Consider the following 25,762-nt stretch of genomic DNA (forward strand, 5'->3'; position numbering starts at 1 on the left):
AGTAGAATAACCTTTCCAAAAAACAATTAGTAACAGATAAAAAAACTTAAGACCAGGGACATTACAAGGCCTGTTTTAAGAGAGCTTTACCCCCAACATTAAATGTTCTTTCACTCTACTTTTATACCTCTTGCTACATTAAAAATTCATGACTGTCATTTATGACACCCCCCTGATCCCCATAACCATAAATCTCTAAGTGCTGCCCCATGAACATCTATCAGTATAGGAAATGAAGTGTGTTAGGCACAAATGTAACAATTTAAATTAAACACAACCAAATTTTAATGACTACAATGTAACTAAGTAAAAGGTGGATTACTCTCCTCACAAATATGCTTGAGTTGAAGTAGAAACATTATTATTTGAAAATACTAATAAAATACTGATATAGTAAGTGAATAAACATAACTAGTTGCGACCCACATCTGATAATAGATACAAGCAGACACACATAACCCTAAGCATAAAAATGAACCAAAGAGGCAGATGGGAAGCTAACACAGCTATCAAAATCTGATGGCTCAGAGGCATGTTACCTGATTCATTGCTCAAGTGGCTGAGCAGAACATAGGGAACTGTGTGCAAAGTGAGAGAAGAGAGATAGGGAAATTGCATTGAGATACACTTCTTAATTTGACTATTCTGTGTGTATCTCTGAGACAGTGGTTCATGTGTGGTTTACTCCACTTGCCATAAAAAAAAAAAAATTGTTAGCATATTCATTCTGTTCTGAATCTTACACCTTATGTAGATATTTTACTGGCTGGGTAGATGGTATAGCTGACCTCTATAGAATGACAGCCTGGCATTTATTCTCTATAGTCAACATTGTGCAAGACCTAGTTGTGTTAAAGGAATTGCTCTACCAAATATGCTAACATGGCTAACAACGAATGGAAGCTGGGTCACTACATGTCAGCTCGCATAGTAAAGCAAAACCTTCAATTTTATTCAGGCAACCAAGAAAAATTCAAAGCTATTAATGTAAATCCTAACAGAACAGTTGAACTTAGCTGAAATATTATCTGGGAATAAATACAACACCTAGAATAATATTTTATTTTAAATCAGCTGGTTGGAAGGTAATAAATGCCCACATCAGGTTTATTTGTTAGAGAATGTACATCAGATGCAATGTTTCATTTTCTTCAATCCTTTTTCCAAAAAGTCAGTGTCTTTTTTGAGAGGTAATACAAACCCAATTCCAAAAAGGTGAGGAACCAAATGTTCCAATGTAAGCAAATGTTCTGATCCACTTTCTCTCTCCTACCCTTCCCCTGTCCTGCTCTCCTTGAAGTCTTACAGTACACACACACAAACACACACACGCTAATGCCAGTTACAGTTTGATTGTCTGGGGTGTGGTGGAGTACTGGAGACTTACTGGAGAGTAAGTAACGCAGACAAGGATTTCTTTATCATTCAGCACCAACACATTACAATCATTAGCAGCAGTCCTCATTTTTGCTGCATTAAATTACAGATCACTCTTTATGTTGTTATTGTTAGGTAGGAGTTAGCTATCTGACTTTTTATCTAGCAAGCTAATGTTGCAGGTCAAACAACCCTGTCCACTGTGTAAATTTGAGTGAGGGAAGCTAGCTAATATTGCAGGCCAAACGACCACTGTCCACTGTGTAAATTTGAGTGAGGGAAGCTAGCTAATGTTGCAGGCCAAACAACCACTGTCCACTGTGTAAATTTGAGTGAGGGAAGCTAGCTAATGTTGCAGCCCAAACAACCACTGTCCACTGTGTAAATTTGAGTGAGGGAAACTAGCTGTTGTGCCATTGGTTGTATATGTTGATATTAAAGCCAAGGTGCTAGACCAGTACTGTCTGTATGTGTATCAGCTAATTAATGTTATAGAATGATAAATACATGATGCCTGATTCCTAACTTGTCCTGTGTGTGTGTGTGGCCAGTCAGCCATGGATATTCGACTGTTTTTCCAGAGAAAAGAGCCAGGTTCAGGTGAAAGTGTAAGGTCAAAATGATTTGAATCAGTGCCCACAGTAGTGTGACCAGATGCCCTGAAAAATTCAGAACAGTCCTGAGTTTTGAGTAGTTGTCGTGAAACTTGTTTTTCTTAAAAAAGTGACTAATTTAGCTACAGTAATAGATAATATAAACAGGCTAAAAGGAGGGCTGTCTGTGTGTTGTATCAACTTATCGAGACAATGGAGAATGCAGCTGCTACTGTGGGAGGAATTTTTGATAAAAAAATATCTAAAAATGGGTTTGTGCACCCAACAGTTTTATTATCTTCTCATCTGCTAAAAAGATGTTTAAAAGTAACACACGTGTCACCTGTGCGTAATAGTTTGTGTGTCTCTATCATAACCTCAGAGTCTGTAAATGGTCATCATAATATTGATAACAGATTTTTAGAAATTGTGTGTCTGATATGAATCTAAATTATTCTTCTTCTGACATGTACTCACCCCAACTCTCCTGTCCTGAATTTCACTCATTCTCATCTGGTCGCCCTAGCCGACAGCAGCTCAATATTCAATGAGAAAAAATGCTATAAATTGATATGGATCTACGTATGTTCTCCTTTTAGATAAAAATACTCATTGTTTGTTTATTTGTCAACTGTTTGGCAGCACGAAGAGAGAGAGAGGAAAAGAGAGGGAGGGGGAGACAGCAGCATGGACAGTAAGAACGGGGTGAGAAAGTTGACAGTTAACGTTAGTAAAAACCACACAGTTATAATGCCACAGCAGCTTCTGTTTGCCCACGCTCATTGCAGTAGAATCCACAATGATTTCAAATACCCAAACTATGATATCCTGTTATCAAATGTGTATTTTCCCCAGCCTCCTTCATTTATTTATGTCACTAACACTCTATTAGTCTGGCTTATTTGTTAGTATTTATTTCTATTTATGTCATTTTGTCGTTGAACACAATTGATTTGTGCATGATTGTCGGTGTAAAGGGGGAGAGAGAAGGATGGAGAAGGAAAGAAGGAGAGAGTGCAAGAGCAGGAAGAACCAGGTGAGAAAAGAGAAATACAGTGAGTAGTGGCCAGCAAAACAGTAACTGTTAATCTGAGATCTTTGCATATTTATTTATTTTTTACTTGTTTATCCCTCATTATCTTTTACTTGTAATACAATTTCATTTGTAGTACTTGGTAAACCAAGTGAAGACTTCGTGGCTCACAGGCTCAGCATTTAAGAAAGTTTTCTCAGATTTGTTGGAGTCTTTCCAGGATTGGTAGTCGAAAATTACTTTAAATTGTTAAAAAAGACACAGGGGGATTGTCTCATTGGGTGTTCAGCATCCCTAATGCTCTGATCCTAGAATTGCCCCTGAATACTTGATAATTGATGCTTATGAACTTTTTTTGTAAATATACTCTTATTCCAAATATGATGCCTATAACATGTTTAAAAAAACTGTTGGGATGGTTTTTGGGACAGGACCATGTTTACTACTGTGTTGCATCACCTTTACTTTTAATAGCACTTAATAAATGTTTGTGGGCTGAAGAGACCAACTGATCCAGCTTTGAAAGCAGATTTTTTTTTTCATTCCTCATTCACACAGGTCATCAGCTGTGCAACTGTATGGGGCCTTCATTGTTATATTTTACGCTTTATAATGCACCACACATTTTCGAACTGACTAAAACCGCCTTTAATTCATGAAAAGAGTTTGTTTTTGTTTTGACCCTGCTTCACTAGGTTCAGCCTCAGACAGTAAACTCTACTTTCTGAAGAACATCGGGCTGTTTTCAAACCCAGTTTATTTTCTAAAGTATGCACCAATTTTGATGGGAAGCAAGTCATATTTCACATAAACTGTCATATCATAACTGTCAAAAATAGACAAAAATAGAAAAAGTGGATCACAATCATAGCAATACTAATTCATAGCAATAGTAATAAATCATACTTGATATGTCCTTGTTTATGATTGGTTTGTCACTTTGAATGTAAGCTGTCAGGTCACTGATATTTTGCCAAAAATGTGCCATGATCCTGATATGTCCAAATCAAACACATATCTTCGCTGTTTTGTTTTTTTTTGTATTATGTTATTAGCAGCAGCTCAAGCTGCAGGAACGATACAAATATTTGTAAAGGGTAAACTGCTAAAGCAAGCATGTGCATGGAGAAAAACATGCTCTGGTGTTGAAATCCCTTGTGAACTAGTTCTTCAGGACAGACCTGAATACAGGTAGTGTTTACCGAGCTAAAGAAAAAGTTCAATACGTCAGCACCAGGTCAGAGTTGGGATAGCTACTGAAAAATAAGTAGTTAGCTACTTTATAGCTACTTTCCCAAAATTTGTACACACACACACACACACACACACACACACACACACACACACACACATCATCTAAACCGCTTATCCTTCTAGGTCATGGGGGGTGCTGGAGCCTATCCCAGCTCTCATTGGACAGAAGGCAGGATACACCCTGGACAGGTCGCCAGTCCATCGCAGCCAAAATTGTAGCTAGCTACAAATTTTGGCTGCGATGGACTGGCGACCTGTCCAGGGTGTATCCTGCCTTCCGTCCAATAAAGTAGTGCACTACTTTTCAAAAAAATAGCTAAAAAGTAATTTTTTGAAAAGTAGTGCGCTACTTTTTAGCTACTTTCAAAGCATGATTGTCAGAATGTTGGTGTATTTCCACCTGACACACCAAACAAGCACAACTGTAAGTGTGAACAAGACACTGTATTTAATCATGTGCCAGAAAGAAACATACAATTGAAAAGCCGCAAATATACAAAAAGATCACCAAAAAGTAAGTTTAAGTGTAACTAACAATCAAGCTTACACAACCAAAGATTAAAGACTAAGTAACGGCAAAGTCAATCATTCCAGGTTTTCCTAACAAAAATCAACAAAAACAACCGTATACATACCAAACAATTTTGTGCAAAGCATTGTCAACTGTTAAAATAAAACTGCTCCAATTTAAACATTTCAGGAAGATATGTACAGACATGACATTCAGAGTCCTTTGTTAAACTTCAGCAACACTTTAGCCTCAAAATTCTCATCAGTGACCCAGACTCTGTTTGGGGTGAGAATCAGGCCTGAATCATCTCTCCACTGCTGCAGAGCTGTTGTGGCTCCACAACAGAACTAGATTTTAGGTAAAATAACATAATCCTCCTTTGCTGTAAAATTGTTATAACACAGTTCTAACACAGTTTTCACAATAAATGGTCTTAAACACTGGAGTTAATGTATAACTGCTAATTCACCAACCTTAAACGCTGAAGATCAGTGCGCAGACTGCTGGTCACACAGCAACGCATTTTGTAACTGCTGCGCCATTTAAGGTGGAACGGGAGAATTTGAACAAGAAGCAGGAGAAAGAGAAGCTGTCTTCAGCCTCGTAAAAAGTCAAACGTTGAGAGACATTTTACAAGAAATTCACTGAAAAGTTTCCTGATTGAGGTGCGAGAAAAGCGGCTACAGCTGACCTAAAGGTAAAAGCAGAGCAAAGTAAGTCTGCGTTTTTGATCATATTTGTTAGCCTATACTAGTACATTAGCACATACTGAGACATATTTACAGCCAAGATGGTAAAAAGGACCTAAAATGTTGTGGCTTCCAAGGTGGTTTCATTTTTGTTGAAAGGACAGAATGGCTCTTCTTAACATTTTGGTTGCGACACCTGGTCACTTCATGTGTGTGGACTGAATCCTAATAAGATTTGAGCCACATGCATTTACATTTAGTAGTCAAATGTGTCTCCGTTTAGATAGACTGAAATATGGTTGCTGGGTGGGACAGAATATGCAAATATGCTCATTATGCGGAAGCCGCTCTCCGAGAGCTATTTACATATTTCTTCAAATATTGCATGGTCCCTCTGCAGTTTGTTTTGCACAGCAGTATCTGTTCTTTTTGCTATTAAGCATTTCATTTCATCATGTTCCCAACATTGTGTGTCCTCCATGATTATCTTCTTTGCAGACCCAGATCACGTGCCCAGCATGTGGCTCAAATGTGTCTCGGACAACCTCCTGAAGTGGTTTGAGCAGTCAGATTTGTATCTGTTTTAAATGCCTCTTGGGTGCCTTTATACTTGCATATTTATGTGGCTTGGCCTTATCTAATATAATCCTGACACTCAAAACACATGAAATGATAAGGTGTAAATAAGATTATTTAGCGCTCTGTGTAGTTTAATTTCTTTATGATGTAAACAATCTGAACTCAATCAGAAAGTAATGGATCAAATGCCCTGTGGTTCTGGCAGCCCTATATGCAGCTATGCTGTGGTAGCACATGCAGAATGTTTCTTGGTGCTGTCATGTTGAAATAGCATGGGTGTCCCTATAAAAGACAGCATACAAAAGGCAACATATGTTGCTCCAAAATGTGTATAATTTTTTTGTGGTGCTCTCAGAGATGTGCAAGTTACCCATGCCATAGGCACTAATACATCCCCACACCACTATTGACCCTGGCTTTTAAATTTTATGCTGGTAACAATCTCATTATTTTCATAAACAATCTAAAAAGTTGACTTGTCAGACCATAATACACATTTCCCCTGTGCATTTAGTTCATTTCAAATGTGCTCAAGCCCAGAGAAGTCAGCAGTGTTTCTGGACAAATGATATTTGGCTTCCACAGTGCACAGCACAGTCTTAATTTGCATTTGCAGATGCAGCAATGAACAGTGTTTAGTGACAACTGTTAAAGTATTCCCAAGCCCATGCAGTGATATCCATCACAGAAGCATGCCAGTTTTTTATGCAGTACCATCCAAGGGATTGAAGGTCACAGGCTTTCAGTTGTGGTTTTTGGCCTGAGATTTTTATGGATTCCCTGAAACTTTGAATAATATTATGCACTGCAGAAGGATTTTTTAAAGGATTTTTTGGCAAAAGTGACAAGCCTTGCCCAGTCCTTGCTCATAGAAGAATAGGCCTTTCCTGGATGCTCCTTGTATGGCTAGGCACTGTTTTTAAAGTGTTTTCTGAATATTTAATAATGTTCCTAGTCTTAAACTGTCTCTACCCTAACGTTTTTGGAATATGTTGCAGATATCAATTTCAGAATCAAGGGTATATGTACAAAAACAAAGATGATAAAACATTAACTGTCTTGTTTTTGTACTGTTTTTATACAAGTCAAAGTAGATTTACATATCACTGCTTTCTGTTTTTTATTTGCATTTCACATACTGTCCCAACGTTTTTGAAACTGGGTTTGTAGGTCATTGTATTTCATGTTGGCAGAATCTATTATACACTGTATCTTAACAACCAACAAATAAGCTGGTCTTGCTGGCTATTAAAATAGCAGGGGCAATAGCATCTTCACAAATATGAAGACAGAGCCTACGAAGAGTCAGAGAACAAGACATGAATTTCTAACATGAATGCACAGCCTACATAATGTACAGTAAATGTCCTTTCTGACAGACACAACACTACAGAGATGAGATAGACCGTAGCTTTAAAAAGGACGAGCTAAATCTTTGTGAGCTGAGTGACAAATGCAACATCTGTTCACATAGAGCCCTGACCGGCTTACTTGTTAGTTGCTTTACTGGGGTATCTGGCAAAGGCAGACAGCAAAGCACTGCTGCTGAAAGGAAAGCTAATTTAGCAGAATTTGTTATTTCCCCCTGACGCAATCAGGAACAATAAGCAATCAAAACACTCATGAGCTACATGCAGAGTGTGTGTGCATATTTGTCTATGTATGTATGTGTGTGTGTGTGTGTTTGTGCACGCTCTTCATGCTGCCACTCTCATTCGCCTCAATAAAAAACTGATTAGTCACAGTGCAACTGGATTAGCTAGTGACTTGAAATGAAGAAAAACTGAATGAATAACTATTATTTACCAAATAAATGTAGATAGATTGCAATACAGAACAAATGAAAAAACTACAAAAATATGTACTGTGTTTTAAAAGAGTTTGGGAAAATTTGAACATTTGAAACCAATGTACTTACTGTATCCCATTCCCTGGACAAAATACTTAAAAGCTTCAGCTAGTTTGCCAGGCTGTGGAGAACAAGAACACAATTAAATGTTTTATGTACTACAAGCTACATAACCAGATAAGATGAGAAAGATTGTAGACCCTTCTGGGTCAGCCTGTGCTACTTTCTTGGTTTGACTTATATGGCAGCCCTAGCCAAATGACATGTTTTGTTGATTTTTGAAGTGGAACCTCTGCAGCCAACTGTTTAAGAAATAACATTTATATGCAAATGGAAATGCCCAGGTATTTTATATTTGATTCACTTAAAAATAAAAAAAAAATAACACAGTAATATGCATGTGCGAAAGTCTAAATACCCTTCCAGTTTTACAGCCGCAAATGTTAATAAACTTGTTGGGCCTTTATTTGGTTTGTTAGGACTGGTTAGGTTAAGTAAAATTGCCATTAGGAATTATCAGCCAATGACAAATCCAGGGCATAATAAGTTCTCTCTTCAATTCTTGTGCTAACACTCAACAACCATGCTTATGTAAGCAGCTGGCTGAGAATCTGAAAATTAAGCCAGTTTATGCCTATGAAGCAGGAGAAGACAATAAAAGACATCATAGTGCTTTCAGCTCACACAGGAGTGGTGTTGCACCGTTCTATTGTGCAGAGTTGCCTGTACAAGCACGATGTGCATGGAAGAGTCATCAGAAATAAATCTCACGTGACCTCATCATGAAAGTCAATGACTGAAGTATGCAAAACAACAGCTAGATAATCATTTTGGAAATGTGCTGTGAACTGAAGTAGAAATGGAACTTTTTGGCCACAAACAGCAAAGGTAGCAGTCAGCAAGCAATCAGTCAAAAACTGATGCTGAAAAGAATATGGCTTCAGGACAATGATGGGACATAAAACACTAGAATCCACCATGAACTACTTAAAGAAACACAAGATAACGCTTTTGGAATGGCCCTCGGGGTCTCCTGAATCTGTGGCTAGATCTTAATCACACTGTGCATGCAAGACGGCCCAGAACTAGAAACATTCTGTATAGAAGAGCAGGTGAAAATTTCTAAAACAAGAATATAAAAACTCCCAGCTGGCTACAAAAAGGATTTGCAAGCTGTTATTTCTGACAACAGGGGTGTTACTGAATACTGATGTAATGGGCATCCGAACTTTTGCATACAACTGTACATGCTGGCAATTCTAGAATTTTTTTTTAGGGCCAAATAAATGCCTTAATTACTCAAAATATCTATATTATATAATTGTATATATTACACACATTATACACAGATATTATTCAGTATGTTTTACAATCAGCAGCAGACATTGTAAAATTTAATCGTGAGACTAATAATTTCACAACTATCAAATACAGACATGCAAACTCATAAGCAGTAAAAAATGGGACAAGTTCAGAAACCAACCCCTTGTACACAGTCCAGAGGCTTGGAACATTTAGCTTAGAAAATGTTAGTTATTTTAAATGAAAATGAAGCATTATGGTGCAATCATAGGGAAACAGGTCATTGCTGTAGAACCCAGAGGACCAATTCTGGTCCTGGAGATCCACCACCCTAGAGAGCTCAGATCCAACATCCCTGTGTCCAATTTTCAGATGTCTCTGAAGCCATCTATTAACTGGATCAGGTGTGATATAAGACCTGGAGCTAAACGCTGAAGGCTGGTAGATCTCCAGCACCAGGATTAGGTAGCCTTGAAAGATGAAGACTGTAGAAATATTCAGTTCATTGATTTAAACAACTCTGGCAATTCATGTCAAAAACTGTACTGCTTTCCAGGGATTTTGAAATATTTGTTTGTAATAACCTATTGCTTACCATATCAATGTCAGTGTGTACAAAAACTGTCAAACATTTGGTTTTTAAGGTCCCTCCTCAACAGTTTTTATAATATAATAAATAGAGGCCTTTCTAAGAACTCACTGTCATTTGTGTTCTATCTGCTAAAAGTGCATGAAACATTAGACTTCTATTATTTATATCATGACTTACCTGAACAACCTGAGGCAAGCCACCACAGTCTGCCATCTGAGAGACAATCACATTGTGACACAAAGACATCAAGAGAAGGGCAAGGGAGAGCAAACAGTGGAGATCATCATATGACAGTCATAATCATCATATGACTATAGGGAGCTGGCAAAGCTGGGTGAATAAATTGAAGCAATATCATGGGAAAATGTAAGCAAACAAAAGCCAATGTTTAATAAACTAATGTAGCACAATATAGCAAAATACTTTAAAAGAAATCCCACCTTCAAAAGTGTAGTTTTTGTTGGATTTAACCTGGAGTTGCACTCAACCTATAATATGAAATCAATGTTGTACAGCATTAGCAATGTATAAGCTTCTGTTTGAGCAAGTTATATTAAAACATTTTTCAGAAAAACTTCCAAGACACCAACAACTTATCCATATTTTCATCAGACTTGGGCAGTAACAGAATACATGTAACGGTGTAACGTAATAAGTATCCAAAAAATATTCTGTAACCATTACAGAAAAATGCATAAAAACAGATTACAGATGCATTATGAAATATGATGATTACAGGATTGGATGACAGTATTACATTAATCAGTAATCTGCACCAGAATACGTTTTAAAAACCATGCTTTTCAGTAAATACTCACCACAGCCTCTACTGCAGGAGAAGTGTCTCCTACCACCAGCAGAGCAGGACATCTATGCCAAAAGAGTCAAAAAGAGTGATTAAAACAATAAGCTTCTACGAACTAAATAATAAATTAAAGTTTGAACATACCGCAATGTGTTCATTGTATCTTCATTAAGACCAACAACAGGCCTCTCAATTCCCAGATCCCGGCGCCTAGGAACCAAAATCAACAAAAGGCACCTTCACAGACTAGTACCAGGCAATATAGCTTATACTTGCAAGATAAGTAACCAGTAATTACATTTAAGTAGATTTCAATAAAGTGGTTTATTTGTGCCCGGAAGGCCTTACGCATTGTAGGATCCACAGAAGAGGGACAAATTATCCTGACTGATGTCCTGAGCAATGTGTAGCCGGTAGGTCTGGATCAGCTCCTTGTTCTCCGTTAGCTCCTCCTGGCACATCACACGAGTCAACGCAATTTTCAGTCATCAGGGAATTTAAAAAATGGCTACTTCAGGCACAGAGAAATTAAAATACTTACAGTGCTGAAGTGATGAGCCATAACAATGTCCACCAGGGTGCTGGTCCATCCAGAGATCTAAAAAAGAATGGATCATCACTGCTAAATTCATGAGTGAGTGACTCCAATATGCCAGATTAAAGGGTAATGAAGTAGAAAGTAAGAAGTAAGTATTAAAACTAAAGCAAGGGCTAATGGAGGGTAAATCTGTTGAAATTGGGATGCAGGCTGTGAGAACACAAACATGAAATTTGAACCCAACCCAAATCCCAACATGAATATAACGTAAGCAGTGACAATACTCATGATCTACTCAGAAAAAGTTATTGTGATGTATATATCATGATGATGTTAACGTACATCGTCATTTTGCCCGCCCTAACATTGCCACCCACCTTAGAAGCAGCCCAGTCAATCCAGCCCTCAGCACATGGGTTAACATTAATCAAAACCAAGCCCTCCACCAGGGATGGATGGTTGAGCTGCAAAAGGCAGAGCCCAGTTTAGTTTTAATGAGGTAGACAGAGTAAAGGTGATTAAAAACTGTATACAGTCAAGGAAGTGGGCAGATGGTCATCATTAAACGCAGAGTTTATACAGCAAAGCTCACAACATCTCTTCTCAGACCGTAGTGCTACTGCTCCTGACAAGCTACATTAATATTTCAGCACAGTGTGCAGAGATGATGGAACCACAGCATAGCACATGAAACCAGACAAGGCCACACAACACAGGGAATAGAGAGGGAGGAAGTGAAAGCAAAAGATGTGACAGAGAGAGAGAGAAAGAAGAGGGAGACAGATAGAGAGAAAGGGGTAAGAAAAAGATAGAAAGTGAGAGACAGGGAAGAGGTAGGAAAAGACAGAGAGAAGGGAAAGCTAGGGAAAGTGCAAAAAAGAAAGAGAAATTGTTTTGTGTGTGTGTGTGTGTGTGTGTGTGTGTGTGTGTGCATGCACAGAACAATGACGCTCTTTGGACAATTTCCACCTTGATTTGGCTCTACACTCTCAGAAAAAAAAATATGAAACTGTCACTGGGGCAGTACCCCTCTTGTCACTGGGGTGGGACCCTCAAGGGTACATCTTAGTACCTTTAGTCAGGGAACATAATTGTACCATAATCCATTAAAATGATATTTTCTAAGTTGTATTGACTCCACACACCCCATCTCGTCTCCAGGCTTTTTATTGTTCTGTTTTAAAACATTAGGTTATGAAAATGTTCAAATACATACTTTTCACTTGGGAAAAACTTATTTAAGGTTCACAACTGGATCTTAGAACCACTGTTGTACCTTTTAGGGAACATTTACATTGTTTGTACCTTGATGAACGAAAAATGTACCTGCACAGAACCTTTATTTCTTACAGTGTAAAGTGACACGTGTGGCTGTGTTACTACAACCTCAAATCTACTTTAATAATTAAGGCTGTTCTAAGAAAAATAAATTCTAAATGCATCATTCCAGTTTAATCCAGTTTAGCTGAGGTAACTGATGTTGGAAGAACATTTGAAAGATTGTTGGTAACACAAAAAGGGAAACAGAGCTGAGAAGACGAAGACAGGCAGCAAATCAGATGATGTCTTTGTAGATGATGTCAGAGGACTCACTGCAAAGCGGGTTAAGATGTATGCTCCCGCTCCAACGCCAATACCAATCACGCTGTACACCCTACAAAACAGTTGCAGAACCACACACACGTACACACATATTCACACACACTTGTTAACGTATAGGGATGCATGTCATACATTCAAACTTGATCAACTAGTAACATATCAATCCATGAATGTCCAAAATAGAGCCCTGTGCAGAACCCTGCCTGAGTGGTGCAGTGACTGGTGGTGATTAGGAATGGGATGATATGAATTTTCTTTCAAGATATTAGTGATCAAAATGATGATAGTTTTCAGTAGTATCATGAAACTACCAGACATATTCAAAAGGCATTGATACACAGTGAAATCACCAAAGGTATTATACTGCTAAACCTTTTTACTGAATCTGACATATTTCTTTATAACACCACAAAAATCAGCTAAAACAAGATCAACTCAACATTTGATGATACTTTAATTGTTGTATTTGTTCTGATATTTCATTTAAACCATGGTAATTCAAAGTTTTATTTGACTGCCTATTATTAATTATTAATTATTAAAAGCACTGTTAGATGCGACAAGTGCTATATAAATAAAAAGTATCATTATTATCATTATTATTATTACTACTTCTACTACAGCATCCTTCTGCCATGGTTTTCACAAGCTAGCTAACTAACTAGTTACCAAACACACCTTGTTTATTGTGCTTACACTGGTATGAGCTTTGCAGGGGGACTCTGGCAGTAGGATATTTACTCTTATCATGATTTCGTAAAAGTCTGAAAATCACATACATAGTTACTGCAATTATTAAAATTAAAAACAGTTTGATTATAATTGGGTTTAATACCACAACTGAACTAATGGACTGACGGACAAAGTACATCATTACTCACTTCAGCTGAGTCAGCACTGAGGGAAGCATCTCCGCAAGCTCCTCCATACTGGGATACTGGTACCTGTGGAAATATGAGAACCATGTTTTTTGAGGAGCACGCATACACAAGAAAAACATGAGCAACAAATCAAAAACAAAAAGTAATTTTATGTACATAAGTAAGTACTGGACCAGCCATGAGATGACTGGCCAACATGCAGGTGACTCACCCAGCAGGGAAGTGGGGCGCTGCCTCCTGCTGGCCAGGGGCATCGACGTGCACTACCGCAAAGTGCTGTGTGATCTCTTGCATGTCCTCAAAGTTAAACAGTGTGTTGAAGCATGATTTATCTGAGCAAAATAAACAGAATATGGCAAGGCTTGTTATCCTAATTTGTTTTCACCTAAGTGCTTAATTGTGGATTCAGTGCTACATACGGTTGAGTCCAATGTCGTGGTAGGTCAGGATCACTGGGCGGTTTCCTTTGGGAATGCCCCTCATGGTCACATGCAAGACACCATGTGGAGTCTCAAGGTCATGCTCCTGAAATCAAACAGAGTAGAGGACACAATTAAGGAACATTTCATATTTTACCCTTAACGCTAAATACTAACTCACCTCTGTGTGTATTTCTACTTATGGGATTTGTACATTTTAAATCTACTATATGTGCAAAACAGTTGACATTGCACTGTGGTACTGCTGGTTCTTGGAAACAGTCAGTGTTTAATAAGGGACATCTGCCCAAGACACTGAGCCTTATGCCTGCAGGATCAATTCAAAGCCTGAGATGAGACTCCACATGAGCTAAATGCAACTTTGTCTTTTGTGTCCTACACTACCATTAAGATTAGAATCACTGGTTATATTAATAATATTCAATAATAACTTACACCACTATGTCGATTTCAATCTTATAAACTACACACCAAAAGGTATTCTTAGATGTTTTATTCAACATTTCAAGGATTATGCGTTATATACAATTAAATAATTGTATAATTTAAGTACTGCAATTATCTACTAACTTGATGTACTTTGCTATGTTATCTATCTAATTTTGATGGCTTTATTTTGATTGCAGGGTCCTAACCACTGAGTTGGTGTGGCAATAAATTGTAAATCACACAGAGTGAGTCATGCCACCAGACAAACTATGTATAGAAAATATCCTAACCATATTTCTGAAAAGCTCTAAATGCAGGGCAGATCTTCAAGGACCAATCACAGAGCCTTCTCTGAAGGCTCAAAGTCTCTCCCTTTCATTCCCGTTTCCCAGCCGCCACCCTCTAAATGTCACAGACTCAGTCTCAATGGCATTAAACAGAGTAGGGGTACCATGTGCTGCACTTCCTCAGTCTAAAATCCCAGAGAATTTCACTGCAGGTGGGCAGTTATGAGACACTCTCAAACAGAGACAGAGAGAGACAGACAGAGAGATAGACAAAGCCAGAGCCAGTATATAACAACGGAATAAGCAGGCCCAGAGAAATACCCATGCTAAAAATCATTTATCTGATTTCTTAGCATACTAAATGGATCAGAATATAGGACCAGCAGGGAAAGGATAAATGTGCAACCATATGTCATCATTTAGCATTTAACTGTTTTTGGAGCAATCTATTTTAATTATTTAGCATCTTTTTAGAACAACTATGCAGACTATTACAAAAGAGTGTATACATTTTTCAATATCAGCAGTATAGAGAATGTTACAAACCTTGGAGATATTGCAGAGAAAATATACTGTTTGCAGACATCCCTGTGGTTCTTTAATTCTTAAATGAAAGTATTTCTTTTCATTTTCAATAAACAAAAACTACCACATGCTAATGACAGCTATAGCCAGACATTGCCTGCATGCTAAAGAAAGCAAAATACTATGGGGTGCTTCACTGTGTAAGTACCATGTGAAACACAGTAATCACAACCACTTAGGTAGGATGGGAAACCAGTCTACACTAAGACAAAAAGGCCAACCCAATTTTACAACAGTCTAACAGAACTACGTGGTCAATGTTATCATAGCAACATCAAAGAAATCTAGGATAACCAAAACTGGGTGCATTTACATGCACTCAATAATCCGATCATAATTGGATTTCTGCAGTTACATGGTCATGTAAACACCATCTAGAAATCTAATTAAGAAATCCGATAAAGACAGCTGGATTTTAGCTCAGGAATCAGATTTCTCAGTGCATGCATACTCGTACTCTTAGTTCTATCAGATTTCTCAGTCTGCGCATGCGCGAGAACAGATATCAGCGGTATCAGATATAAGCAAGCAGCAATGCCACAAGATGGCAGCAAAACACTTTTGGAGAGGCGCTGAAACCAAACACGAAATGAAGGATTTAAATATTCTTCATCTTCTAGATGATGTATCTTCATATTTTCTAGTAGTGGCGCAATGTTTAAAAAAAAAAAGCAGAAATCCGAATACTGCCTGACTCATGTAGACCTGAAGCTTCCTGTAATTTGATTACCCAAGAGCATGTAAATGTGTTGATCGGATTACTAAAAAATCTGATTTTCTGCAGTTATCGGATTATTAAGTGCATTTAAATGCACTCAGTGTTGTTTCTCAAGTCCTAGTTAACTTTATATCACAAAGTTCTATGAGGCCAATTACAATCATATAAATCTCAATATCACAAAGGATACTCAAGTATGGTTTACTCCTTCAGTTAATTTAAGCAGTAAGATAAATGCAGAGAAAATTAATATTTTGCCAAAGACGTTCTTATTCCAGGCTCTGCCAGCAGAAGTACCACAAAATAAATTTTTAGTTTGGAATAAAGTCATATCCAGATTTATTTGGGAAGGAAAATACCTAGGATCCTGTATTCAACACATGTGAACAGTGTTAAGTGTTATGCTTACTGCAAAAATATTTTTGCTGGGGTGCAAAATTGCAAGTCATCAGTATATTTGTACACTCATAAGGCAAGGCAAGGCAAGTTTATTTACATAGCACCTTTCATACACTGCTGTCATTCAAAATGCTTTACAAATGAGAAAATACAGTTTAAAAATAGAGTTGTTTTAAAATATAAAATATAAATGAGAATAGAAATTAAAACATGATTAAAACAATACACATAAAAGAGAAATTAGAAATTAAATTAGGATAGTTAAAAAAAAAAAACTAATTAAAAATAAAAAAATAAGTGCCATTACAGAGAAAAAGAGTCTAGAAATGCTAAACTATGCTGAAAACCTGTTCAAATAGGAACGTTTTGAGCCTGGATTTAAAAGCATCCAGTGTCAGGGCTCTTCTAATGCTTTCTGACAAGTGGTTCCATATGAAATAAATCCTCCACCATTGTGTGACTTGTAGACCAGTAATAGTATCCTAAAGTCTATTCTGTAGCAGACTACTAGCCAGTGTAAGGATTTAAGAATGGGGGTGATGTGTTCCTTTCTTTTACTTCTAGTGAGAACTCTGGCAGCTGCATTTTGAATCATCTGAAGCTGTTTGTCTTTTTTGGGAGTCCAGTTAGGAGACCATTACAGTAATCAACGTTGCTAGGAATAACGGCATGGATAAGTTTCTCCAGGTCTGCTTTAGTTAGACAATCTCTGATCTTGTTGACATTCTTAAGATGATAAAAAGCTGATTTAGTAACTGTTCTGACATGACTGCTAAAACTAAGATCAGAGTTCATTAGTTCTTAAATTTTAGGGCTCTTGAATCCAGCTAGGCAGCTAGTCTGGGCCTCTCATTGTTATTCCCAAATAAACTAATCTCTGTTTTATCTTTGTTGAACTGCAAAAAGTTTTGTCCCATCCAGTTAGTAATGTGCTCAAGGCACTTACAAAGCGAGTCAAGAGGACCACAGTTGTTTGGGGAGAGGGTCAAGTAGATCTGTTTATCATCTGCATAGCGGGGGTAAGATATCCCATAGTCTTATAGTGTTTGGCCAAGGGGCAGCATGTATAAATTGAATCAAAGTGGCCAAAGAATTGAACGCTGGGGGACAACACAGGTCAATGGCACTCTCTCAGACATATTAATTTAAATTTCCACAAAGTAGTCCCTTCCTTGCAAGGATAAACTAAACCATTTTAGGACAGTTCCTGAGAGCCCAACCCAGTTCTCAAGTCTATCTATGAGAATTTTATGGTCAATGGTATCAATGGCAGCGCTGAGATCGAGCAGTAATAGAACAGATATTTTTCCAGAGTCTGTATTTAAGCAAATGTCATTAATAACGTTAATTTGAGCCGTTTCAGTACTATGATTAGGTTGAAAACCTGACTGAAATTTGTCCAGACAGCTATTTAAGGACAGAAAGCCAGTAAGTTGCTTGAGAACAATTTTCTCAATAAAGAAAGGTAGATTTCAAATCGGTCTGTAATTACTCAATAGAGTTGCTTCTAGATTTTTTTTTAAGAGAGGCTTCACAATGGCAGTTTTTAATTTATAAGGATAAGAGTGAAACATGTTCTTTAGCATTAGTATTCCTCCAAGGTGCTTTCTGTTGGCATGACATAGTTTTAGCTTTGACTGGTGCAATCTCATCTATAACACTTACAATTTTTGAGTTGAAGCTATCCAGCAAAACATCAGCAGAGTCAGACGGTTTTCATGGTGCAGAGCACATTTTGCTCATTAAATGTCAAGCTGTGTTGTACAACCCCATTTCCAAAAAGTTGGGGCACTGTGCAGAATGTAAATAAAAATAGAATGCAATGATATGCAAATCATGTAAACCATATTTTAAAGGAAAATACTACAAAGACAACATATCAAATGTTGAAACTGAGAAATGTTATTGTTTTTTGAAAAATATATGCCTCTTTTGAATTTGATGCCAACAACACGTTCCAAAAAAGTTGGGACGGGGTATGTTTACCACTGTGTTTCATCACCTCTTCTTTTAACTACACTTTGTAAGCGTTTGAGAACTGAGGAGACCAACTGCTGTAGTTTTCAAACTGAAATGTTTTCCTGTTCTTATTTGATATAAGATTTCAGCTGCTCAACAGTTCAGGGTCTCATTTGTGGTATTTTTCATTTCATAATACACAAAATGTTCTCAGTGAGTGACAGATCTGGACTGCAGGCAGGCCAGTTAGTACCCAGACTCTTTTAAAATGGAGCCATACTGTTGTAATAAATGCAGAATGTGGTTTGGCATTGTGTTGCTGAAATATGCAATGCCTTCCCTGAAAAACACATCATCTGGATGGTAGCATATGTTGCCAAAACATGTATGTATCATTCAGCATTAATGGTGCCTTCACAGATGTGCCAGTCACCCATGCCGTGCGCACTAATGCACCCCTATACTGTCATGAATATTGGCTTTTGAACTGTACACTGATCACAAGTTGAGTGGTCTTGAGTGGCCTGGAAGACACAGCATCCATGATTTCCAAAAAGAATTTCAAATTTTTCGTCGGACCACAGGACACTTCCACTTCACCTCAGTCCATTTTAAATGAGCTCGGGCCCAGAGAAGGCGGCGGCGCTTCTCAATCCTGTTTATATATGGTTTCTTCTTTGCGTTTTAGAGTTTTAACTTGCATTTGTGGATGCAGTTACGAATTGTTTTCACAGACAGTAATTTTCAGAAGTGTTTCTGAGCCCATGCAGTGATTTCCACCACAGAATCATGTCTGATTTTAATGCAGTGCCGATGCAGGGCCCAATAATCATTGCCAGCAAATACAGGTTTTTGTCCTTGTCCCTTGCATACAGAGATTTCTAAGAGACTTTCAATGACATTATGTACTGTATATGATGAAACACAAAAGTTCTTGAGAAATGTTATTCTTCAATTGTTGCACTATTTGATCATGCAGTCTTTCACAGAGCGGTGAACCCCTCCATATCTTTACTTCTGAAAGACTCTCTGGGATGTTTCTCTCTTTTTATACTCAATCATGTTAATATTGCCAGTTAACCACCAGGTGTTTTTTTAGCATTACACAACTTTACCAGCCTTTTGTTGCCCCTGTCCCAACTTTTTTGGAACGTGTTGTTGGCATCAAATCCAAAATGGGCATATACGTATCAAAAAACAATAAAATCTCTCAAAATGTTTTATAATGTTATATATTGTCTTTGTACTATTTTCAATGAAATATAGGGTTTATATGATAGGCATATCAATGCATTTTGTTTTTTATTTACATTTTCACAGCGTCTCAACTTTTTTGGAAATGGGGTTATAATTTATAAACCTTTTCTTAAAGCAGATCTGTCTGGTCTTGATGTTTAGTGAGGTCCACGTTTCAAAGAAAACACAGTAATGATCTGACAAAGCGACATCCTTAACAGTGGCTGATATGTTGAGACCCTGTGAGATAACCACATCCAGAGTGTGACCATGACAGTGTGTGCTCCCGGTCACATGCTGAGAGAGTCCAAAATAGTCTAATGTAGCACAGAGTTCCTTGGCATAACTGTCTTTGGAGTTGTCAATATGAATGGTAAAATCACCAGCAATAACAAAATTATCAAAATGGAAAATTTTTGTAAATTTATCAATGAAATTAGCATTGTACTTCGGAGTCCTGTTGACAATTACTAGTAATATTTTTTGTGCCCCTTTCAGAACCACAAAAAGATACTCAAAGGATGTGAAATCACCCAATGATAATTGCTTGCATTGGAAAGAATCCTTAAAAAGAGCAGCGACAACATCCACCTTTCCTGACAGCACGTGAGACATTTATAAAATTAAAGTTTGGTGGGGCCAACTTGATTAATACGGTTTCTGCACTACATTCAGGTAAACTTGTTTCTGTTAGAAGGATAAAATCAAGTCCATGAGCTGTAATAAAATCATTAATCAAATAGGACTTGTTTGTGAGAGATCTAATATTAAGAACAGCTAACATAATAACCTGTGTGCTTTGTTTCAGAAGCTGTGACTCACATTTTACATACTACAGATTGGAAAAATTCACATTATCTGACATGTACTCCCTGTTCTTTCTGTTTCTGATAAGTACTGAAATGGAAGCTTGTTTTGTTTTGTTTTGTTTTGTTTTCAAGCTTGCTTTGAAAACATATACTGCTGACATCATCACTGTAGCAGCACGGACTCGAAAAAATATCAGTTTTGTTGGATTACTTTCAGCGGAGGAAGGTGGGAGGAGCTCCTGTTGATGATGAGGAAGAGAGCGAAGCTGCCTTTCTGTTGGTTAAGGTGCTTGTCTCTTTCTTTGAGGTTGTGCAGGTGTTGAGGAAGCTCAACTGCCATCTTAACTTCACTGCTCCCTTAAATCCAACACCTCCTTAAATTCATTGCTACCTTAAATCCACTGCCAGCTTAAATTTACTAATACCTTAAATCCACCGCTACCTTAAATCCACTTCCACATTAAATTAATTGCTACCTTAAACCTTTTGCTACCTTAAATTCATTGCCACCTTAAATCCACCGCTACCTTTAATTCAGAGCTCCCTTAAAGCCACTGTTAGCTTAAATCCACTGCCACCTTAAATATACTGCTTCCTTAAATCCACTACTACCTTAAATCTACTGCCACTTTAAATCTTAGCATACCTTCAATTAATTGCCACCTTAAATTTAATGCTCCCTTAAATCCAACACCTCCTTAAATCCACTGCCAACTTAAATTCACTGTCACCTTAAATCTACCGATACCTCATATCCACTGCCACCTCATATTTACTGATACCTTAAATCAATTCATATCATAAATCTACTGCTAGCTTTAATCGACTGCACCCATAAATGTCCTGCTACCTTAAATTCATTACTACCTTAAATCCACTGCTCTCTTAAATTCAACTTCCTTTAAATCCAGTGCCTTTTTGCTGTTATTTCTTCTTCTTATTATTATTCATTAGGGTGTAAGCATGAGTCTGTGTGTACTATGTATGAGTATCTGTGTGAGAAATATGCAATGTGACATCATTTATGGCAGTTAGACTTGATGTCCTGAACACCTTAAATTTAATGCCACCTTTAATTTACTTATATCTTAATTACACTGCCACCTTAAATCTCATGCTACCTTAAAATTGGTACCTTAAATCCACTGATCCCTTAAATCTAATGCCTCCTTAATTCCACTGCTAAATTACATTCACTCTCACCTTCAATCCACTGCCCTCCTAAATTTACTAATACTTTCAATCCACTGCCCCTTAAATTTACTGATATCTTAAATCCAATGCCTCCTTAAATTTACCAATAACTTACATCCACTGCCACTTTAAATTCACTGACACCTCAAATTTACTGATAAGTTAGGGTACCTTAAAAACACTGCTCCCTTAAATTCACTGGTGCCTTAAATACACTGCTACCTTATGTGTGGTGTGTAGAGTGTGTGTAGTGTGAGGTTTTTATTGTGTGTTGAGTGTTTGGTGTGTGAAGTGTTTGTGGTATGGAGTGGTTTTTGTGTTTAGTGTGTGTTGTGTGTAGAGTGTGTGGTGTGTTCATGGTGTGTGTATGATGTGTGGTGTGTTTGTGATTTGTGTGTGATGTGGTGTGTTTGTGGTGTGTGTGTGTGTGTGTGTGTGTGTGGTGTGGTGTATTTTGTGTTGAGTGGCTGGTGTGTGTGTGTGTGTGTGTGTGTGTGTGTGTGTGTGTTGCGTGTGTGGTGTGGGGTGTGTTGAGTATGTATTGTTACTGCTGTCACTGTTGTTACTGTTTTATTTCTGTTTTATTACTATTTTATTTCTGTTCTAACCATTTTAGTTTTGTTACTACTGTTATTACTACTGTTATTATTACTGTTTTTGTTGTGCATTAGGCTGTAAGCATGTGAGTGTGTGTACTGTGTATGAGTGTCTGTAGGAGATGTGCATTGTGACAGTTGGATTAAATGTTCTGCACATTATGGCATTAATTTTCAATGGAAAAAATTTAATTTTTGAATGATTGTTTTATGAAAAAACATCAGATCAGTCTAAAAAGCACAAGCATGTTATTCCTGCATATGAGGAACATTTGTGCAAAATTTGTATGCCAAAAACTGTGGACTGTGAAAAGTTTACAAAAGTTGAGCACAGAATAACAATAATAAAAGAAAGATAATGAAGAACAGTAAATTGGCTTTTCCAAGCCAACATAACAACAACAACAGCAACAACAACAGCAACAACAACAACAACAACAACAACAACAACAACAATAATAATAATAATAATAATAATAATAATAATAATAATAATAATAATAACTTGGCTTTTCCAAGCCAACTTAATAATAATAATAATAATAAAAAGATTATGGAAAACAATACATTGGCTTTTCCAAGCCAAATTATTAATAATAATTATAAATATAGCCACAAGCAACAATTAGTGTGTTCAAGAACGCACCAGCAAAATAAGCCCTTTTGCAATTTTAGCCATCTAGTTCATCAAAAGGCCTTCGTTTGCCATAATTGTTCAGCAATCGTCTTTAAACATGGTGCATGATTCATTTCATATGGAATAAGCTACTGAGCTTTGATGAATATGCAAAAGACTGTCAACATAGATGTCAAAAATACATGGCTAATGGTAAAATTTCTGTCATAGTTGTATTTGCAAAGTGGTTTGGTTTTCCCTGTTTAACCCTTTAATATGCATGCCATAATGAGGCCTGATGCACCCATAAGGGGCCCTTTTGGCATAGAAGAGCTAAGTGAAAGTGGGTCGGAATTTGTCAAAAGGTCTCCATATGTTATGAAAATTGATCAGGGACCTTCAACGAAGGTGTTCACTGAGTTTTGTTCAGACTTACCTTTTGACCTTTGTACAATAAACTGTAGCCTTTGAATGAATAATTTAAAATACCAGACAAGGAGTCCAATTTATGTCGTAACATGTAATTACAAAGTTTTTCAGGTCAGTAAACTGAATCACATGGCACTAATTGTTTATCTGTAGACTTTGTAATAACATTGTAATATTATTAATGATTTTGAGTGCTAAAGGGCCCCCTAAAGGCCAATCTGGAAATTGTATAACTCAAAGTCTCATGCTGAGTTCTAGCAATTTAAGCTAGCAAAGCCATGATCTCAGTGATTAACTTATAGACCAAAACCATGTTAAGTAGTTAATATTTTTTTTCATTTACCTAGAGAGTCCAGAGTATTCCTAGAGCAATTTCAAGAAGTTAGAATCAAAACCCAAAGACTAGTTTGAAAACTGTGGTTCTCAAACAATTAACAATTATTGGACGTTCATTTATGAATTTCAGATTGATCGAATGTATGGATGCTGAGAAACAGTCATTAGCAGTTACAGCACTGCCTAACGATGTAGGCACACCAAAATTGATAGGCTACCTCAGAATTTCCTACTAAATAAGCAACTCAAGTTTCAAATTTTTTGGATGAAGGAGTCTTGAGTTATAGATTTTTAAACTAATTATGAATTATTCTGAATTATTGCAGAAGGTTTTATTAGCAGCCACATTGTTTACAAAAGTTATTTATTAGATTGTTATTATTAGAGGTTCAAGCTCTTCTGATTTTTTTTGACACCAATTACATGAGGATCAGGCAAAAACCCTAGGACTAGTTTACAAAAGTAGGTTTTGCATATCATGCTGTTATGCAAAAAATCTAAGTAAATGGAGCAAAAAGTACAAATTAGTTTGGTTTGACCTAAGGAATCAGAACAGAAATGCATTTCTTGTCTAATATTCCTTTACGAGTTACACGGCCAAACACATTGTGCTGCTCAACAGTGCCCCCTTTAGGCCAATTGGGCACATGCTGTGCACCTGAGTAGCAGAAGGGAGTGCTACTTATTGACCAAGTTTCATGTCTCTATGACCTACAGTTTGGCCTGGCCAGATTGTTTCAGGGCAGAAAAATAATAAGAAAAATCTTGACAATTGTAATAAGATTCTATGCACTGTGTCCTTGAACCCTAATAATAAGATTACAAAGAATAGTAAATTGGCTTTTCCAAGCCAACTTAAAAATCCTAGCAAAAGCAAAAGCAAAAGCATTCCAGGCACCTATGGTGCTTGGACCCCTAAAAATCCTAGCAAAATCAAAATGGTTCCAGGCACCTATGGTGCTTGGAGCGCTAAAATCCTAGCAAAAGCCATAGGATTCCATGCACCTATGGTGTTTGGACCCCTAAAAAATCTTAGCAATTCCAATAGGGTTCTAGCATCTGTGGTACTTCGAACACCTAGTAATAATATGTTTAATATATACTGCATATATTGGCACTGGCAAAAACAACAGACTAAAAGACGTGATCTGAAGTGACTTAGAATAAAGTCTTGTTATCTTCTTATGAACTTACATTGAAAGTGAGTAATGTTTTTTCTTTTTCCTTAAAGACAGGGTATGATTATGCAGCCATGCTTGTGCAATGTGCAGGAAGTGGCTTGCCACTGTCAGATTTATTTGGCTTGGACAGCCCTGAAAAAGATGTGTTCTAGGAGGCAGCATATGTTGCTTAAAAATGTGTATGTATCTTTCAGTGTTAAGGTGCTTTTACAGGCAAGTTAACCATGCCAAGGGTGCTAATACACAAAGATAGAGCCTTTTTGGGGTCTATTGAATCTGGCTTTTGAACCGTATGCAGGTAACAAGCTGGATGGTCTTTTGTTTATTTACATAAACTATCTGAAAGGCGGGCTCATCAGATCTCAAAGCATTTTCCACAGTGCATCAGTCCATTTCAATTTATTGCCAAATATTGGGCCTCATTCACCAAGCATTCTTACGGTATTACTCTTGAAATTCACTCATGAAGATTTTGACATTCACCAATGTTTTCTTATCTGGGATTTGTTTGGTAAGAACAGTATCTTCACACACTTAAGAGCACAAAGAGAACAGTTCTGCAGTTAAAGAACACATCATGAATCTGACATGGACTTTTTACTAAGTTTATAAGAAAAAGTCTAAGAAAGATTCATGACATCTTAAAGCCACACAATTGTTTGCACCTTTGTGCTCTTGAGTGTGCATAGATTCTGTTCTTCCCTAAAAACAAATCCCAAATAAGAAATCTTTAGTGAATGTCAGAATCGTTGTGAAAACTGCGCAATAGGTTTTAGTAAAAAAAAATCTTTATAACCATGATTGGTGAATGAGGCTCATTGTTCTTATATTGTTAGATTATTCACTAATTTATTTCATGATGAAATGGCAATCCTCGTACCATCCTTGCTCACCAGGGACTAGGTGTTTCCTAGATGCTCCTTTTATAACCAAACATGATTGC

The 25,762-nt window shown here is 37.2% G+C and overlaps 1 protein-coding gene across 5 annotated transcripts in view; it reads right to left on the reverse strand.

Annotated features, from left to right (window-relative positions):
• Window positions 1–25,762, reverse strand: part of ndrg3a (ndrg family member 3a) — an 82,156-nt gene that overhangs the window by 1,643 nt on the left and 54,751 nt on the right. For 4 of the 5 annotated variants that reach the window (XM_036559490.1, XM_036559492.1, XM_036559493.1 and 1 more), the window contains 13 exons: window positions 14,025–14,130; window positions 13,817–13,937; window positions 13,606–13,668; window positions 12,716–12,776; window positions 11,500–11,586; window positions 11,126–11,182; window positions 10,933–11,036; window positions 10,729–10,794; window positions 10,598–10,649; window positions 10,220–10,267; window positions 9,957–9,992; window positions 7,955–8,006; window positions 540–578 (listed from right to left, as the gene is read on the reverse strand). In XM_036559490.1, the coding sequence (XP_036415383.1) occupies window positions 540–578; window positions 7,955–8,006; window positions 9,957–9,992; window positions 10,220–10,267; window positions 10,598–10,649; window positions 10,729–10,794; window positions 10,933–11,036; window positions 11,126–11,182; window positions 11,500–11,586; window positions 12,716–12,776; window positions 13,606–13,668; window positions 13,817–13,937; window positions 14,025–14,130 (892 nt within the window). The remainder of the gene's footprint in view (window positions 1–539; window positions 579–7,954; window positions 8,007–9,956; window positions 9,993–10,219; window positions 10,268–10,597; window positions 10,650–10,728; window positions 10,795–10,932; window positions 11,037–11,125; window positions 11,183–11,499; window positions 11,587–12,715; window positions 12,777–13,605; window positions 13,669–13,816; window positions 13,938–14,024; window positions 14,131–25,762) is intronic. The other variant, XM_036559491.1, reaches the window with a different exon arrangement.

This window comes from Colossoma macropomum, unplaced genomic scaffold, assembly GCF_904425465.1.
Source record: "Colossoma macropomum unplaced genomic scaffold, Colossoma_macropomum, whole genome shotgun sequence".
Classification (NCBI taxonomy): Eukaryota; Metazoa; Chordata; class Actinopteri; order Characiformes; family Serrasalmidae; genus Colossoma; species Colossoma macropomum.